Genomic DNA, 19,603 nt, shown 5'->3' with positions numbered 1-19,603 from the left:
CGGACTGGTTCCAGGGTATCTTTCACAACTTGTAAAACACTACGTGCCAACCCGATCTCTTCGCTCCAGTGACCAATCTCTTCTGCAAATTCAATGTACAAGAACAAAGTCTTTTGGTGACCGAGCATTCTCTTCAAATGGTGCAAAACTCTGGAAAAATCTACCACAAGAACTTCGATCACTGACTGAACTTGCATCTTTTAAAAGCCAGCTAAAGACTCATCTTTTTACCAAAGTCTGCCTTTAGCTCCAGCGTGGACTCAGAGCTCCTTTGGGTGATTACATCGGATTCTGGCGCTATAGAAGTATTTGTATGTATGTATTCTGTTCAACAGCAATAACTTCAAAGCCACTTCATTCTTGACAGTCGTATAAACAACACAACAAATTGATATTTACATGTTATTTATTACAGGCGTTTTATGAGCGTTCCGCAGTTGCTAACAAGATTAAAGCATCATTATACAGTAGGTTTTCTTCATCAACACATCCACTGTCCTTATATTTACATGTATGTTGCAAAAATATACACACAGAATGGAACAGGTTCACTGAAGATTGTAATGCCCCTGTCTTTGTAACATTCAGTCAAATCAATAGGGCCAAGATGTCACCCCTGCCTTATCCCTTTTTCCATGTAAACTCATCATTACAGCCCTACAAAATATAACCTTAATGTGTCAATCCTTGCAGTGGTGTGACTGTCACTCCTTGCACTGGTGTGACTGTCGCTCCTTGCACTGGTCACTGATTCATTCAAATGAAGGAAGCTAACTGAAGTTAACCAACTCAAGATTTAATATGATTTGGTCAAGCAAATATTTTAGGATTTACCCTTGGCATGTAAAATCAAGTTCTCAGTAATGGAACCTGGTTAATTTTTTCAGCATTACATTCTCTTTTCCTACAGGACATACAAACACTTTTCCAAGAAACCCTTCACATACTAATATATAAACAGGTACTTTCTATATTATCAGTAACATGGGAAATGAGAAAGTGTCCACTGAGATGAGTGAAAATGACAAAGACTGAGGCATGAAAGCTGCTGATTCTCCTTTACTGTACTTGTCTGATAAACCAGAATACTGCATAGTGTTACAATGTAGAACGTTAAGTTACCATTTCAATATGAGCAGGAATCTACACATCAGCATGAGGAAAGTTAATGAAATATTCTGAAAATAATTACATAATACTGAACAAGAGGGTAGAGTTTTCAGAGAGCAATTGATAAAAACAGGAAGACACAGACATTAAAAGGCAAGAAGATACATATACACTTAAGAATTATCACATATTTATTTTTAGTTTATTTGATTATCGTACTTGTGTCCATTATCAGGTCTTAATCAAACTGTTAACAATACTAACCTTCAAAAATGCTTAATATGTCCATTTATTGCAGTATTCTGAGAGATGTCAAAGTAATTTGTTGTTTGTTATTGAGAAGGAAAACCATGCATATCAAAGAAACAGAACAAAGATATAAAAACAAAGTTTTAAAACACACACAAAAAAAGAAAAAAATGTGTCAAAAATCTGCTTACCATATTTAGTTTCTCTATCACAAAATAAAATCTGATGTTTGTCTATGAGTTTTGCCTAAAGAACAAACTTTTAGAGTGAGTGAGTGAGTATGTTTTTACGCCGATTTTAGCAATATTCCAGCAATATCACGGCAGGGAACACCAGAAATGGGCTTCACACATTGTACCCATGTGGGGAATCGAACCCAGGTCCTCGGCATGACGAGCGAATGCTTTAACCACTAGGCTACCCCACCGCCCCAAAAACTTTTAGAGGCTGAAACTGCTAAACAGAATTATACAGCAATTACTTGAAGGACAGTAAAATATTTTCTACTTCAGTGACTGTAAACCTTAATGTATCTGTTGAATTTGGTGATAAGTGTTATCAGTTATGAGGGCTCATTAATGACGAAGTGTCACAAGCAAGATACATTTTCACACACCTCAAAAATGAACATACCCAGAAATGCCAGGTCAATTATATTTTTTTATTATGGATTTTCTTGGTAAATGCGTTTGAAATAACCAGGAACAATAAGAAATCTAATGTTGATTTTAACATATCTAAAATGAACTCATGATTTTAAATTTAACAAAAAGTATATTTAACATGTAGGTAATTTAAATACATAATTCATTTTTGGATGTTGTTTGCAAAAATGCACTCTCATCTGTAAAACAAGAAAAAATAATCTTTCCGGATAATCTTCAAACAGACCTATACATGATTCTAATCATTTTCAGCCAAATTCTACAGTAAAGCTCTTGTGAATAACATGATAACGAAAGCAGTTCTCAATAATATCACCAATATGGCAACACAGTACATAACTTTCCCTCCTAGTAAACTTATCAGTATCAACTTGATATAACATATGAACTTCAATACTATATTTTCCAGACACTTTTCACCTATTTTTTAATCTAATGAGTATAAAGTTCTTAACAATTTAACTGGTAATATTTATCTATTTCTACCTAACCCTTTTCAAAGAACATACCACATGTTATATATAACAGTGAAGTCAAATATTGAATGTGAAAAAACAGCACTATATTTTTCATTTTAAAAATGTTATATTTTCAACTGTCTTATTAATTTAATTTTCAATAATAGGTAAATTGTCCAAAAAGAGTTTGCAAAATATAAAAAAGGATTAAAAGTTAACTGAGACCTGCTCATAAAATCAATAATGTATCACTAAAATTCTATACAAGTCCAAACTTTCACGCACAAGAAAAACAGTCCATCGTCGATATTGCAAAATACCAATTTTGTCAGTCTAGAACCTAATATTGCATCAAAAGTTCCTTTTCATGTTGGGTGAATAAAATGAAAACAAAATACAAATACATAAAATAATACAAAGTATCGGGAAAAAAACATAATTAATTGGACAATGAAAAATCACTTTCAAGGATTTTCAAGATAAGGATAATAATTAAAGACACATTAGCACTTATTAAATGTAATACAGTAAGCAAATTAAGTGATATTTCTAATTAAATATCAACCTTCACATATTTCGGAATGAAACTTGTGAATAATAAGGTATATGAATATTTGGATTGGTCTGAATGACACAGTTGGTAGTGTTAATTGTAAAATAGATTTAAGAATTAAATTTCCTTATTTTTTAATGCAAAATATGTAACAAATGATTGAGCCTGTGTATTGTATTAAAAATGATGGGATCATATTCTAGTATCATTTTGTACATTCGAAAAAATATTAACCTCAACAACTTGACCACCACAACAATATTCATGGTAAACCTTGCAAAAGTTTTAGAAGCATTCACCACAGATGAAAATGTACACAAATGGCAGTTTCCAATCAACTTCAATAAGCACTCCACGTTTTTACAGTTTGTCAACAACAACAGGAACCCATCAACATTGCAGTCCCATTTTCAACTAATTCAGTTCTCGTACTAAATGCACAAACAAAATTGCAACTTGCACACTGTTTCGGTAACAACTTTCTCACATTCTGCAACCATGGTAACATCTAATGTTTGGACTCTGATGTCAAATCTGGTGTACTTCCACGAAGTCTTTCAGACTGTATCCATGACAACAAAGACCTGTTCTCTGGCACTGCTGTTTCCTTGACAACTGGCTGCAACTGTTCCCAAGCTGATACTTTAGGTTCCGTTTCAGCCTCTTTTCCACTTGTCACAGAAATCAAAGCCTTGAAATGCTCCAAGTCATTAGTGCCTCCCACAGTGTGACGTCGCTTTGACCGTTTTGTGCGCTTCTTGTCACCTACTGGGGACTCGGATCTGCAAGCAGGTTTAGAAAACACAGCTGACTTAACAGCATCTCTGCTACTGAAATATTTCTCTTCCCGGCTCAACTTGGCCAGTGTGGAATTAACTTCAGTCTTTTCTGACTTAGAGATGGGTCTAAAATCAGATTTACTCACAGGTTTCGTTTCCAGTTTCTTTGGTTGGGTCAACGTCGGTGGAGATGTCACCGTCACTGTAGCACCCGTTTCATTCACAGGCTTACCTGTGAACTTAAATGGAAAGGCTTTTAGTTCCTGAGTAGACTTGCGGTTCTGCAACGACTGTGGACTCCCAGTTACTGGAAGAACTGTTGCGGTGGATTGAGGCGGTGTGACTTGACTCCCTCGCTCAAAGCGAGATGCAATACCAATTTTAGTTTCAGATTTTGAGGACCTGTGGAGACTTGGGTCCCGGAAAGGTCTGTCCCGAGAAAAATCCCCAATTCCGGGCACCCCGTGTTGTGGGAGGACCACTGGAGTGTTCTTGTGGGGGACAACCTCCACAGTCTTCTCCACATCATTGTCCTTGTCCTCTACAGCCTCCTCCACATTACTAGCACAACTCACGTCCTCAACCCTGTGTCCTGCCCTCCTGTTTCCACTTAGTTTATACTTAGGATTCAAAAGAATTTGCAACTTCTGATCAAAGGTCGTAGTCAGACTTGTGAGTAGATCCGATCCATCTTCCGAATCAGACGATGCCCACGAACCACGATTGTCCTGTTTATCATACAAATCAATCAACGAGTCGAGTGACCCATGTCGTACAGACCCTCCTCGGACTCAGGGTCCCATGTGGTCTCTTCTTCTCACCATCATGCCTAGAATCTCTTCGTCCATCCCTCTGCCGATAGCTCGGCCCACGGACATGAGACTGTGGTGGATGGATGTGTCCGTGACTGTCTAATATATTCTCCAAGGAACCAGCTCGGGAGAAGCGGGGAGCCAGGGAGTCCAGACTGCCCTGGGTTACCCGACCACCACTCCTTTCCCTTGACCTTCCCCGAGTGTTCCCGATACTGACAAAATACTTCCCGCCATGACCCCTGTCGTGTTGTGAGTCTGGTCTCCTTAACTGGACCTTCCCGTCAGAATGACCCCCGGACTGAGATGAGTCCGTGGAAGGATAATGTCTGTGACTTGCCCCGACTGATCCGCGGTTATCACTCCCTGTATACTCAGATGTATCCTGGAGTCTATGTGAATAGTCTGGTCTCCAGTTCAACAAATCTTCGACACTATGAGTCTCTTCCATCTCCATCTCTTTCTTCGTCTCTGATACTCCTGTTCAATCCGCTGTTGCTCACGACGACATTTTTCCATGTCTCTCTGACGCTGTTCTTCGCGTTCACGAAGTGCACGAGCCTCGTACTCGATACGCTTCAATCGGTCAAGTGTATCTCGACTCAAACTCCATGTACTGCTCATACCATGCGACATCTCCAGTTCATCATTCCTATCAAGCAAGGATTCATCAGAATAATGCCGGGAAAATGTGCTCACATTGAAAGACTTTGATTGTGGTTTAAACTCAGACTTGCTGTCCATGCAGTCAAAATCCAGCGAATCTGTCTCATCAACTGTTGATTGCGGAAGTGACTTCATAGTCGAGGAGGAGAGTTTGCGATCAAGGAATTCCTCAGAAATACTGCGAGACGATGGAACGGAGCTGATCGTGGATTGTGACTTGCTCATCTTGGTGGCACTACTTGCCTTCCGACTAATTTCAAGGTCGATATCACGTTCATTGAAGGACTCGTCAAAGTCGAGTGAGTCCATGCTCTTCTGGTTTTGTTTGCTGTGGAGTTTCTTGTGTGCAGCACTGATGATAGAGGAGACGATCTCACGGGTGTTGATCACAGAATCAAGGTCCTCTGCAAGCAAAACCTTGATGTCAGAAACTTATAGCCGATACAATAATCTAAATTTTTTACCTTCTGGTCATCTTTCCACAATCTATTTACATAAATTACTAGGTCAGAAAACATATAATAAATCTATTTAATTACTATTATTAGTATTGGAATCACTGAGATAAGATATACAAAACATATTCAAAGACATCTATTCATTGTATGAAGGGGATTTGTGAGGGTGTATTGAATATACTTGATATATTGTATATGAATATTTGTATGAATATACTTATGTGAATGCATTCTTCATGTACTATGTAAAATGTGGAAATAAAGATGATATAAAAAAAAAAATATATAAAAAAATCATTCTAAATTGCATACCTCACCTAATAGTAACACATTCAAACAAAACATGGAATCCATGGAACTAAATGAAATATCAGCACACCAAATTTTAACTTTCATCAATATTGAGCCAACCATTTTGATAACATTGAAATGAAAATCATGCTGCAAATATTCTTCTTCGTATTGCTGTATTTCAAACATTTTTCAAGTAATAAAATTATTATTACCATATTTCAACCAAGCTCTTGTCAAGTGCAATCTCCATAACAAAACATAAATAAACACCTTGAACATGGCCACACAAAATGTCATCCTAGACAAGGACACAGACAATATGTCATCCACACAAACTCACCATCATCGTCCCGCATGACTCGGATGTCGGAGGTGACCGGGGTTTCGCAGACCTCCTCAGAAGGGACAGTGTGATCATCCTCCCAGGAACTGAAGAACCAGTCAAACTGCAAGAAAGGATACAATTGTATGTTTAGTTGGTTTGTTGTTTAACACCACACACAGCAATTGTCCAGCTATGACAGAAGTCTGCACATAATCAATTCTTGACCAGACAATTGATACCTTTTCACTTGGCGTACTTGAAACACTGCTTATCCTTTTATTGGTTATTTTGAAGCAGTGATGGAATAATTTCACTAATAAACACATTAGTCACCAGAATATTCAAAGTTTGGTCACTCACGAAGAGGCGTCCTTTAATATTATGAGAGTAAAAACAGTAGACAACAGTATCGGCACCAAGAGACCTGCACATGGAGTACATTACTCTTTGGAACAATCAGAATCAGAATTAAGTATAACGATCTAAAAAAACCATTCCATCATTCACCTTCGGGTTGGAATAACAAGGGAGGCAACTCTTGGCACTTACATGAATGATGATGCTCTCAACGATGTGACACTGATCAGACATGTCTGTCACCATGGAGATGGTGTCATCCTCAGATTTACGAATCAAGGTGGGACCAAACATTGTGGCAAGGTTTTTGGCATTCATCTGAAACAACAATAACAACAATACTAACTATACTGTTTGTTTATAGTGTATACCGTGGCACTAAGCCACACTTTAACTATAATCACACAAACAGATTACAACTTACCAGCTATCCATCTCAAATATTGTTAAGTAACATTGGTCACAGAGAGTCCTTGGATGGGTGACCAGCTTGACTCCTGACAGTTTCTAGGACTTTTGTTCTGCCCCACAGCAAAGCACACATGACACGTGTACCTTAGGCAAGTTAGTTTGTTCAGATCTGAGTAACACCCAGCATAAACTGGGTACCCGGTGGTATAAGTCATGTGACTATTAACCTTCTAGCGCCTCACAGGCAGCTTGGGTTCGCCAGGGTTATAATGTCCATCATACTGTTAAAGCATACCAGTGTGGCGTGGAATTCAGTGCTATATAAGTGGCCTTATAGTTATTACTAATAAATACACATTGCTGATTCTGGAATCTCTATCACGAGAAATGTAGGTCCTCATCCCCACCTTGTTGATGTGTCCAAAGGCTGCGACCCGGTTCAGATGCTCTGCCATCCTCTTGAATGTCTCGAAATGATGCTCGGGAAGAGTGTGGAGTCGCCTCTTCAGTTTTAGCATCCGCTTCTCCGGGTCCGAAATACGATTAGCCTCGATGAAACTCCCATAACATTCTGAAATTGAGTAACACACATGTACTATCTAGTTACAATAAGGATCATCACACAGAGGGTTACAAATCTGTTGGTCCAAAGTTTGTAAATTGTGCAACACATGTAATATCTAGTTACAATAAGGATCATCAGACAGAGGGTTACAAATCTGTTGGTCCAAAGTTATTGCTGAGAACAATTGAGTGTTTAATGGTCTTGGTTAATTAAACTTGTTCTAACAGTTGTGGCAATCAAAAGTAACCTCACATTACTTGATCTAGGTGGTGAGGCTAAGCTAACCCAAGTTATCATAAAACTTGGAGGCAAACTTGGATGCCAGTGCAACCTTGAAGTAAGTGAGTGAAGTTTTAGCAATATTCCAGCAATATTACTGCGGGGGACTCCAGAAATGGGCTTCACACATCATACCCTTATGGGTCTCAATTTTCTACCCGAGTACCCCACCCCCTATTACCCTACCCTACCCTGATACCTGTTATGATAATTCCAGACATCAACTTCGTAAGAAATGGCAATATATTCTTCAGCTCAGAGTCTAAAATTTCAAGTTTTTCAATATCTTAACCATTTATTATATTCAAGAGAAGAAACTGTAATTATGTCTAAATTTTCAAAGACAATACAACCTTTCAATCATGAAATAATAACATATTACATTGTTTAATATCACATGATCATAATGGGTCCGGGTATTGAGATGGGTACCCGGGTCCAACTCATTACCCACATGTCCCGGGTATCCGTGTTATCCAGCCATACCTTATGGGTAATCAAACCCTATACTGCAAATTACATCTTACATGTTGCAGTAGATTTAATTGGGCCTTCGTAAGTGGATGGGTAGTTGCTAATTTCTTATAGGATGGGATTGGTGGACCCGAACCACAGATTTCCTTGGTCCACAGTATGAAATAATATGAAATGATGGCCATGGAAGAATGGTGTGATCATAAAATTGCCTTTGCCAAATCAAAACTCTTTTTGTCACTGGCTGGATGTTAAAAGTGCTAAGGCTCCTGCACAAACCAGCTCTGGAACGAGTTTAGCATGCCTTTGCCAAATTACATTAGTTTGGGCCGCCAGCTGTAGAAGCGGTAAGCCTCCTGGAAACCAATACTAGAACCAGTATAACGTGCTACAGGTGTCAACTCACTGTTCGTGACGAGGGGTTCAGGCAGCTTTCTGAAGAATGCTTTCAGTAGCGAGCTGATCACATTCACATCCAACCATTTCTCGTTGTCAATATTCACATTTTCAATTCCCTGCAACAGAAAATACAGTGTTAAACGTCAAAGACCCTGTCTTCACCTGTACTGTTAACAGTATTTTTCTGACAGTGAACAAGAGTATTATTTTACTGAATTTGGGTATTTGGGGAGAGCAAGTGAGTGAGTTTAGTTTTACGCCATTTTTAGCAATATTCCGGCAATATCATGCTGGGGATCTCCAAAAATGGCATTCACACATTGAACCCATGTGGGAATTGAACACAGGTCATAGGCATGACGAGCAAATGCTTTAACCTTCTGGCTACCACACCAACCCCAGATTCGGTTGACAAGTAAGGGGTGTAAGATATAACAAAGGGATGAGAATGGGATGAGGGTGATTGTTGAATAACATTTTGCTCTGGGTTCTGTATGAGGCAGAATTTCATGGTTTGCATTGCCATGAAGAGTAGATGGTTGTTCCTTGCTACCTTGTTGAGCTCCTCTTGCATGTTCTGTACAGCAACTGAGTTGCCTGGCACCCGGTACACGCCGACAACCTCCAGACCTCGAGCCTCCACGATACGGGTACATAACTCCACAATCAGGGGTACATACTGCAAGAGAACATGTATCATACATTGAGTGCTGTCTGTGAAATACAAGTCAGCTCAACAAAGACATAAAACTACTTTAATATTATGAGGAATATGCAAATCCAACCCAAGAATGTTTACTGACTGGGGGCCGAATGTTGGCTTCAGAACATGTCTAAATAAATCACCAAAGTCACCGAAAGACATCTTTTCATAGGAACACACAGGATAGAATTGAGGATTTACTGCCCTACACATGCACAAGGGCACTGGGCACTGGAAGACTATTACCCATATGACTGATTATGGATAGTGGTAATTGAGAAGACTTCTGTTGAAAATCTAATCTTATTAGTATGATGACAGCTAAAATATAGCATTACGGCCATGATATAATAGTGGTAGGATATTCTCAGGAATTATTTCTTCACATAGGCATGAAACTATATTCATGATTCAATCCATATTCAACAGCATGAATGATGAGTTGTGCTTTCAACCCAATAACACAACCTCTATCACTACGTCTGTAACAATACCTACCTCGATGTGCGGCGATGGCATACACTGGTCGAGGGACACTCCAAAGGCTGCTGTTTTCATACATTCCTCATCCATCTCAGACAGGGCGGTGGAACTGTTGTTCTCGTGGTGTTTCTTGAAGCTTGGCATGATGCGTTCCTTCCACCCTCTCGACTTGGTGTCTGGAGGTTACATACAATAATTCAGACATTATACTCTCTGTGGAACCATAAACCCAGGACTTCAGACCATCTCTCACACCATACATTACACAACAAGGGTGACGTTGTACAAAACAACCTTAGCGCTAAGACTACCTTAAGTCTATGTTAAGGTATGGGAGTTATGATCACCTTAGCGCTAAGACTACCTTAAGTCTATGTTAAGGTATGGGAGTTATGATCACCTTAGCGCTAAGACTACCGTAAGTCTATGTTAAGGTATGGGAGTTATGATCACCTTAGCGCTAAGACTACCTTAAGTCTATGTTAAGGTATGGGAGTTATGATCACCTTAGCTCTAAGACTACCTTAAGTCTATGTTAAGGTATGGGAGTTATGATCACCTTAGCTCTAAGACTACCGTAAGTCTATGTTAAGGTATGGGAGTTATGATCACCTTAGCTCTAAGACTACCGTAAGTCTATGTTAAGGTATGGGAGTTATGGTCACCTGATCACCTTAGTCTATGTTAAGGTATAGGAGTTACGATCACCTTAGCGCTAAGACTACCGTAAGTCTATGTTAAGGTATGGGAGTTATGATCACCTTAGCGCTAAGATTGCTTTGTACAGCGGCACCAAGAAGGTTTTGAGCTAAGGGTATTTCTGTATCATAAACATCATTTATCATGCTAAACAATTGCTGATTGCCATTAAACAAGTCTGATAAACGTAGTACTATGATCTGAAAAATTTACACAAGGTCGACTGGCAGGAACTACAGTACAACTAGAAATAATTGAGCATTTAAAGATTGTAATTTTTTATATTTTTTTCACTCATTACTTACATATTAAATGTGAATATTTGCAGAACATAACTCCAGATTCAAAGACAGGTGAACAGTTAGTATTTTGTCAAGTCACCATGGGCAGCAATGCAGGCTTCAATGCGGCGGGGCATACTACTGATCAAAGAAGTTAGAAAGTCGTGGTCCATATCGGACCACCTCTTCTTTCATTTCAGCAATATTTGTCAGATTTTTCTTATTGACACTTTCCTTCATAAGTCCCCAAACATTTTCTATTGGATTTAGGTCAGGGCTATAGCTTGGCCAATAAAATAATGTCATATTTTGGGTCCTAAACCAGGCCTTTGAATGCTTTGAACGATGTTTTGGGTTGTTGTCCTGCTGGAAAATCCAAAACTTTCCATAGAATACGTGAGCCGATGGAAGTAAATGTCCCTTGAGAATATCTGTGTACCGCTCACTGTTCATATTCCCTTCAAATACACAGAGGGGCGTTGCCCCTAACACAGATATGCCACCCCACTCGTTAAATTTCGGACTGTACTCTGGGCGCTGATACAAAGGTTTTTCAGTTTGTTTGGTCCAGAATTTCAGTGTATTAGGAAACAGACACACAGAACTTTCCTCTGAGAAAATCACATTGTCCCAGTTAAAATTTCTATGCTGTAAGCACCAGTTCAACCTTCGCTCCTTTTGTTCAGGTTTCATGATCGGTGATGGAATTCCTCGACTTTTCTACCAACCCATTGCATGCAGCTCAGTTCTAATTGTCTCATTACAGACAGCCACAGTTCCTCTATCAATCATATCCAGCCTTAAGTTTTCTAAACTCCTTCGTTTGTTTTTAGGAACAAGAATGCCAAGCCGCCTCCTGTCACTGACAGTCAATTTTCTGGGCCTACCTGGTGCTCAATGCCATATCCATTTGCAATATTTTTCAAAACACGACAAACAGTGGACAAAGGGATGCCTGTCCTACTTGAAATCACTTTAGCTGATCTGAAGTCCTTGTTATAATACTCTAAAATCAACTTCCTCTTCTCTAAATCATCCATACTGAGGATCACTGAAAATGTCGTCTGCTAGCAAGTAAACAAAGGGGGATAACTCTTCACAAACTAATGAAAATGGATTAACAGAGTTGTCTCTCTTGAATGAAACCAAGCACTTGATAGCTGGTCAAGGTTGTTTATACTACAAATCGAATTAAACATATTCCTAAAATTCTCAATAATTTCTGGTCATACTATACCTTTATGCAACATACATCGGTGTAATGTCTGTTAGATCAAAATGTTTTTCATCTGATTAAATCATTGGTCTGATGTAATTTGAAATGGGGTTTCCAAGTGTATGGGTGTTCTATAGAAGGCCCTGGCTGGAACGTATTTGGCACTATATGATAACTAGGGAAATTCTCTCACATTGGATTCATACATGGTTTCTAAAGATACTTCATAGAGTCAGATTTGTTAGTTTGTTTGTTGTTTAAACCCGCACTTGGCAACATTCCAGCTATATGGCTGCAGTCTGTATATAATCAAGTCTGGACCAAACAATCCAGTGATCAATATCATGAGCATCGACCTACATAGTTGGGATATGGTGACAATTTTAATCATGACATACAATGAAGAAATTATCAGTATTAAAAGTTTCTGTACCGGGTTGACTCGTTAATTCAGTTCTTATTTCTCACATCTAATTCCTCAGATATGTAAACATGGTCAACACTCTCTACATATTACAAATAACTCCAAACTCACCTTTCTCACTTCCTGTCTTCTTCCGTTTGACACTGGGAGAAGCGGCTTTCTTGAGGGACAGAGCACTATGTTTCTTGCTGGGCTTGTGCGCTGCGGTGGGGGACGTCTTGACCGTCAGTTCCGCCTGGGAAGATTTGCGGCGGATCAGGTCGGCGTTACCAATTCCTTCATCCTGGAGGAAAATTCAATTTCATCCATAACATCTCTGGAAACAGGTGCGTCAGGTCACAGACGTTGTTTTTCAATAGTAACATTTATATGGAAACTGTGGCAGGCAAATTGGTCATCCTAGCATTGGTAACACCAAATGGTTCAAGAGCTACGTAGCATTTCATGCTGTAGATCAAGCATGCAGTTAGTTTCATTGAGAGGTATTTTAGAAGTAGTAAAGATGAAAGAAAATCAAGTTCTATGGATAGTCAACTTCTTTATTGCAATGAGTGCGATCTTTTGGTGAAGGTACTACATCACTTGTTTGATAACGGTGTTAGTACCTAAACCAAACGTTGCACTCATTATATAGAACAAACTTTATGGATAACAACTTCTTTTTATTCGTGAGTGCGACGTTTCGATACAGATTCTTGTACCGTTGTCAAGCATATTTTACTTCCCAACTTCTAAAATGCCACTCAAAGAAGTTGCACTCATTGCAATAAAGAAGTTCACTATCCATAGAACTTGATTGTCCTTCATGCAGTTACTGTTTACCCAGATGTTTGTCAGGCTTTCAAAACAGATCATAGAGATAAAAAATAATCATGAAATAAATATCAATTGATTATTGACAAATATCGAAGAAGTATCTTTGAGCAAAAAATGCAGAAAAAGTCAAAATATTTCACTGGTGAGAGTTGACACATTTATACATGGATTACTAATAAAATCAACATTCAGAACATAATATTGTAGCAGCCAATGAATGAAGAACACTTTATGTATTATCTGTGTAAATTAATTCTTCATGTCACCACAACAGTTCATGTAAGATGTCATCGATGACACAATTTTCACACTAATAATCTGTTATTGATTTGTCCAATCAACAATATTTCCAATTTTTAATCTTCTTGCAAGCCCTGTCCCAATTATACCCATGGACAACATCTCAAATTCACTCATTACAGTGAGTTTATCAAATTTAAAGTCACTTCGAAAAATATTTAAGTAGCATCACAGCAGGACTGCTTTAAGGTTGAACATTCACTCTAAGGTTGGTCACGAAACACACAAAATAGACACCGTGCACTCAAAAATAGAAACGCAATCAGGCAATTCTGCATTGCAAAGCCATGCTCATAGGCTCCTGGAGGGTCTAAGGGAAGCAACTCTGCAAAATGAACAGCAGTGCAAAGAAGTCTGGGACTTGTTATGGTGATTGTCATGAAAGACAAATTCCTTCACTTGATAGCTTCAGCATGATAAGCAAATTCAGAGCAATACTTACAGCCTTTGGGATCATCAAAAGCAAAATGGTTCTTAATGATAGTTTTGAAATATGCAAAGTTTTTTTAACAACACATTGAAGCAGCTATAAGCTCAATTCAATGTGGCATGAAAATGTGCAATTTAGCCAAATCTTTGAATTATATACAAAACCGTCTAAACTTTGAAGCAGGCATGATTTGAGCAGGCTAATTTGAGCAAGCATGATTTGAGCAGGCATGATTTGAGCAGCAGCATTTCTGATTGATCAAGCATACAAGCATCACATCTACCAACTTCATCAATATCTTACACGTCTCTTTCTTACATCGCAATCTGGGTTGTTGTTGGTTTTGATTGCTTGTATCCATAGCAACATGGTACCCTTGTCATCGGCCTGGAAGAGGTACTCGGATCCATTGTACGTGACGAGCTGAAACACGTGCTTCTTCCGTTTGGCATACTCGTGTTTAATGTCCACCAAACTGGACTTGATGGAAATTGGCTTCTCATCGTCAAAGTTGAATGTACTCTGTAGGCGAAACAACATACATTATGCAGACATGTCACCCCCAAATGAGGCATTTAATACTTGGGGTAACTGACACCTAAACTTGTAAATTTAAAACAAAATAAAATTACTCATGGAGTTGTCATTGACTGGAAATTTCAAATATATCAAGATATACTGATATATTATTATGAATTGAGTGATGCTATATGATACAGATAAAATTATCTGTGCAGACCAGTAACTTAATGACACATATGGTTGAAGCTGATTCATTAAATGTCTAAAACTGGATTTTCTGCCTTCTCATAGTCTTAATGATGGTAATCTAGATAAATCTAAAGAAATTTCTGCAGTGAATCATTGATTTAGTATTCATATTCATAGATTTATATCAATACAGTATTGAGATCAGGAGTTGGTCTATACATGGATGTATAAATTACAGTGACATCGTTAAATACTGAAAGGTAGATATTTTTAATGACATCATATTAAGACAAGGTCAATATTATACAATTATAGACTGGTGATGAGATCAATACCTGTTTTTATGGACCCGCGAATAGCAATATTGGCCTCGGACTTCGTCCTCGCTGGTCCATAAAAACAGGTATTGACCGAATTCGCCAGTCTATAATTGTTTTATTATGTAATTACCAAAAATAGTTTCTAAAATCCAAAACATGTCCATTTAGTCAAAAATAGTAATTTTATTTTCACTACAAACCAATAACGTTATGTCAACAATACTGTGACATGTAAACAATAGAATGATGTCATAGCTTGACGTGAATGACGTCATGGCTCGACGTCATAGTAACTCAGGTCAATATGACTTGTTTTGGTCGGACCTGGGTTGGAGTCAATATGCTTTTCTGTCGACGGTCATGTGACCGCCTCTAGACCAATCAGGTAGCCGGAAAACTATGCTTACATAATAAAGTTTCTTGTTCTGAGATAAGGTTAACATAAATTTGGATAAAACAAAACACACTGACAAATAAAAACACCATTTGAATGGAGTTATATTTCAGCATGTAATTCTTAAAATGTTCATTTTTGTCCCCATGTAAGCATTGCTGGAATATTGCTACGCCAAACTCAGTCAAAGTCAGTCTTAAAATGTTATGTTTCAAAAAAAATTCTTTAGGCATTCATAAAACTTTTAAATTTTTATTTAATCTCAGACATATTGACTAAGTAAATATTTTTGCACTGGCAGGAAGGAAGGACTGACATGAAAGATTTATGACATACTGTCTTCTTATTTTTCACTTGTCACATTTGTAACTCAGGTTGTCATGCTTACAAACTCACCTGGGTCTCTTTTCTTTCTTTGAACAAGAACAAACAATGACCTCGCAGCACGACCCAGACTTCCTTCCATGATCGGTCGCTCGATTTCTGAAAGTTGGAACCAAAATTCAATACACCACAACAAACCACTGTCATTACGATTTCAGGCAGACACTCTATCCACTGGACCAAAGGCAGTTGCTATAGAAACAGCAACATTTGCTGCATTATGTTGCAGTATGCTGAACAGCATTGGTTATACCACAAAGTGTTATCTTGATGTGGGAGGCACAGGTAGGGTGCTAGCAAACTCCAGACTTCACCATTTCAGCAAAATTTATAGAACCAAAAAAGCAGAATGTTCACCATTTTGGTGAGATCCACGAGCACATGTATGGAGCTACAAAACTTATAAACCTTTCTAGTTAGGTCAAACCTACAAGTACAGGTATGGTGCTGACAAAGCTGAACCTGGATTCAAACCCAGGATCATAGGTTGCAGCAGATCAAAGGGAGGCAACTCTGCCTTGGTTTAGTTGTATACATAAATCCTGGGTCCAGTTCCTCAAAGCGATCGTAGCGCTAAAATGATCGTAACTCCCATACTTTAACATTGACTTACGACTGACGTAGCACTGCGATCGCTTTGAGGAACGGGGCCCTGTACTTTTCACTCTACAAATAACCAATCTGCTTGTTGAACTCACCTTTCCATCAGTGATGGTGGTTTTACAAGTCAGCCATCCCTCTTTCACGATGTCTGCGAGCGGAGATTCTGGCATCTCTATCTTCGGCTCCATTGCCTCGATGATACATGGAGTCTGAAACATGGAGGGCATGGCATCAGTAGCTAGAGGATTAGAGAATGAGTGACTGGGTGAGTGAGGTAACATGGGAAACTATACGTTTTCTCATTACACTGATTATTTCTACAGTATCATAATACGTATTGATCAAAGTACCAGGAGTTCCTGGATTTAAGCCCTCTCATTAATAATAAATAACCCATAATTAAGCCCACAGCTTAAATTCTGGAAATGCTTGTAACTGAAGAAAATGATTCTAAGACACGATAAAATGGAATGAACTTTAATATAACAAAATAATACAGAACACTTGAACCACAAACAGTCACTGTCATTAACCTGAACTTGAATGACATCCCCTCTTTTGATGAAATGTTTACATACTTTACTCTGTGCTTTGGGAACGTGTTCTATGATACTATCATATTTTATTGAAACTGCGTGTGGGCCATATGGATTGAGATTGTCTGTTTGAGTATATCACCTCCATATACATGCAAACCTCTAACTGCACTACAAACGTGCACTACAAACGTTATATTAGCTGACGTGTGCTTTGTGTTTTTGCAAAGGAACATGATTCTAAACAATAAAATTTGAAATCTTTATTTAGGCCCATGGGCTTAATAACGGGGAAATATCCCAGGCATAATTACAAGTGGGCTTGAATACGGGAAATCCTAGTATACAGGTGTACAGGTTATACTGTGCACACTTTACAAACAGAGATCATTCTATGTGATAAGAAACATCTACATGATTACCATTTCTTGCATCGCAAACGTTAAACCTTAGCAAACAACACTTCCATGAAAATTCTGTACATTTTCAATATTCTCTCAGTCTCCACTAAATAAGTACGTGGTGCATATTCATTCTGTATTCATCAACATTTGCTAAAGTACTGACAAGTAAAGGATAAAATTCTTACCTTTTCACCAAAGAAGTGTTTGATCTTGTTCAAGCTAGGTTTGTGTGGGGGAGTAGCCAGCCTATGGAAAACAATGAGAAGAGTTATCTCCCTTCCACCAACAACAAATCTGACATCACAACCTGAGCACAACAGAAGGTATCTATTTTCATTTAAAACATGACAGAACTATACTTCTTTAGGCAGTATATAGTAATCTGCACCTAAACTCCACCTATGATTCATATCAACTACAGAAAACAATTATGAACATTTACATAACTTGAATCTTATCATTAAAAAATGGCTTCAAATATGGCTGTCAGAAACATACACACACAAATACATTCAGTTACAATTACACATTTCTCCCTGCAGACTGAAGTGAAAAAATGTGGTAGGAATTCCACCTCAACCCATGGTTGTTGGGACTTGAACCCAGAAACTGGGCGGTGAAGAGTTGAAGGAGTGACTTACTGTCCCTCGGGAATAGAGGCTGGTGGAGAGAAGGACTGTTCATAGGGCTTCTGGTTGGAGCGATCTCGCAGTTGCCATTAGGTAAGATGTCCGCCTATGGAGCTTAACCGCCTCCTCCTCTGGAGATGCTGAAAGACAAAACATACATCCAATTTAGTGATGATGATTGTAATATAATTCCTGCTTCAAGCTGTAGGATAGTTCACACCAATTGTCCATTCGTTTGTGCAGCAACCTGGTATATCAACTCAATTAAGTCATTGTATAAAATCTTCATATTCATTATCTTTAGCATTGATAAACACCTGCAGATTTGAAATAACCACTACTTCAAACATATCTGTTTCAACCACTGCAGATGTAGCAATGACATTTCTAGTAAATCACTGGAAACATCCAACCAAAAAAGTGCCAAGAAAATATTTCCATGACAACGTACCTATGGTCTTGGACCTCATCTGTACTCCTGGCTCAGAGATGACTGTATCCATGGAGCTTCCGAGGAATGTTGAGCCGGATGTTGAGACGGCATCCATCCGAGACAGCATGACCCCACCATCACTGGAGGACATGACTAGAGGAGGAGCGAGGGAGTGATTATTCCATAACACACCACCAGCAGTTATCTGGCATCAATTCTCAGTGGACTAAAGAGAGAAAGCTGTTAATCTGGATCCACTTGCACAAGGGGATCTTAGTGCTACAATTGTCTTAAGACTATGTCAGGACATGGGAATTACGATCATCGTAGCGCTAAGATAGCTTTGTGTCAGTGGGCCCTTGCCATTACGTTTGTTCGTTTGTCACTTAACATCACACAGTATTGTAACTATTTAGAGTCTATAAAAATATCAATTCTAGAAGGGACAATAAAGCGACTTTCGTCATGAGTGTCATTCTACGCAATTGACATACGATGACATGTTACAGCCATGTGAGTAAACCTGACCACCCAATCCTGTTTGCCTCCAACAACAAGTATGTGTTTCTGAAGACAGGTTCCAATCTGCCTCTAACAACAAGTATGTGTTTCTCAAGACAGGTTCCAATCTGGTTCTACATGCTGGTCAGGGAGCAACACCACCTTAAAGGGGGACTGTGTTCCTTGACTGAGTTCATTCCCATTTAATCAAGCTGCCCAATGCTGGCTCAATTCTCATACAATATACAGCCTTGGATTAATCCACAAGCCTTCAGGACTCGAGAAACTCCACTAAACCACAGACTGGCACAGAGGTCAGTAACAACAAACTTAACTGGATTTGGTCTTGTCAATAATGTGCCTGTCATAAGCTATAATTAGCTGGGTTTAGGTTTGATCAGGACTTCAGTTATAATAGCAATGATGCAAGCAAAGATGTTTACCACTTCATTAAGCCAAGTACACCTATGGATCTGACAATT

The 19,603-nt window shown here is 38.7% G+C and overlaps 1 protein-coding gene across 1 annotated transcript in view; it reads right to left on the bottom strand.

The window, feature by feature from the left end:
• Nucleotides 1-392: 392 nt before the first annotated feature.
• Nucleotides 393-19,603, bottom strand: part of LOC124273618 — a 136,002-nt gene continuing 116,791 nt past the window's right edge. Inside the window, 17 exon segments of the mRNA XM_046708902.1 lie at nucleotides 393-4,608; nucleotides 4,610-5,097; nucleotides 5,100-5,696; nucleotides 6,385-6,490; nucleotides 6,919-7,044; nucleotides 7,545-7,708; nucleotides 8,862-8,970; nucleotides 9,408-9,533; nucleotides 10,056-10,216; nucleotides 12,772-12,943; nucleotides 14,510-14,728; nucleotides 16,028-16,114; nucleotides 16,714-16,827; nucleotides 17,744-17,804; nucleotides 18,200-18,266; nucleotides 18,268-18,327; nucleotides 18,639-18,773. Coding sequence (XP_046564858.1) covers nucleotides 3,544-4,608; nucleotides 4,610-5,097; nucleotides 5,100-5,696; nucleotides 6,385-6,490; nucleotides 6,919-7,044; nucleotides 7,545-7,708; nucleotides 8,862-8,970; nucleotides 9,408-9,533; nucleotides 10,056-10,216; nucleotides 12,772-12,943; nucleotides 14,510-14,728; nucleotides 16,028-16,114; nucleotides 16,714-16,827; nucleotides 17,744-17,804; nucleotides 18,200-18,266; nucleotides 18,268-18,327; nucleotides 18,639-18,773 — 3,857 coding nt within the window. The 3' untranslated portion in view covers nucleotides 393-3,543.

Source organism: Haliotis rubra, unplaced genomic scaffold (genome assembly GCF_003918875.1).
Source record: "Haliotis rubra isolate DU_JTF1 unplaced genomic scaffold, ASM391887v1 Scf182, whole genome shotgun sequence".
In the NCBI taxonomy this organism is placed as follows: domain Eukaryota; kingdom Metazoa; phylum Mollusca; class Gastropoda; order Lepetellida; family Haliotidae; genus Haliotis; species Haliotis rubra.
The sequence above is the reverse complement of the archived record's forward strand: the minus strand, read 5'-3'. Positions and strand labels throughout refer to the sequence as shown.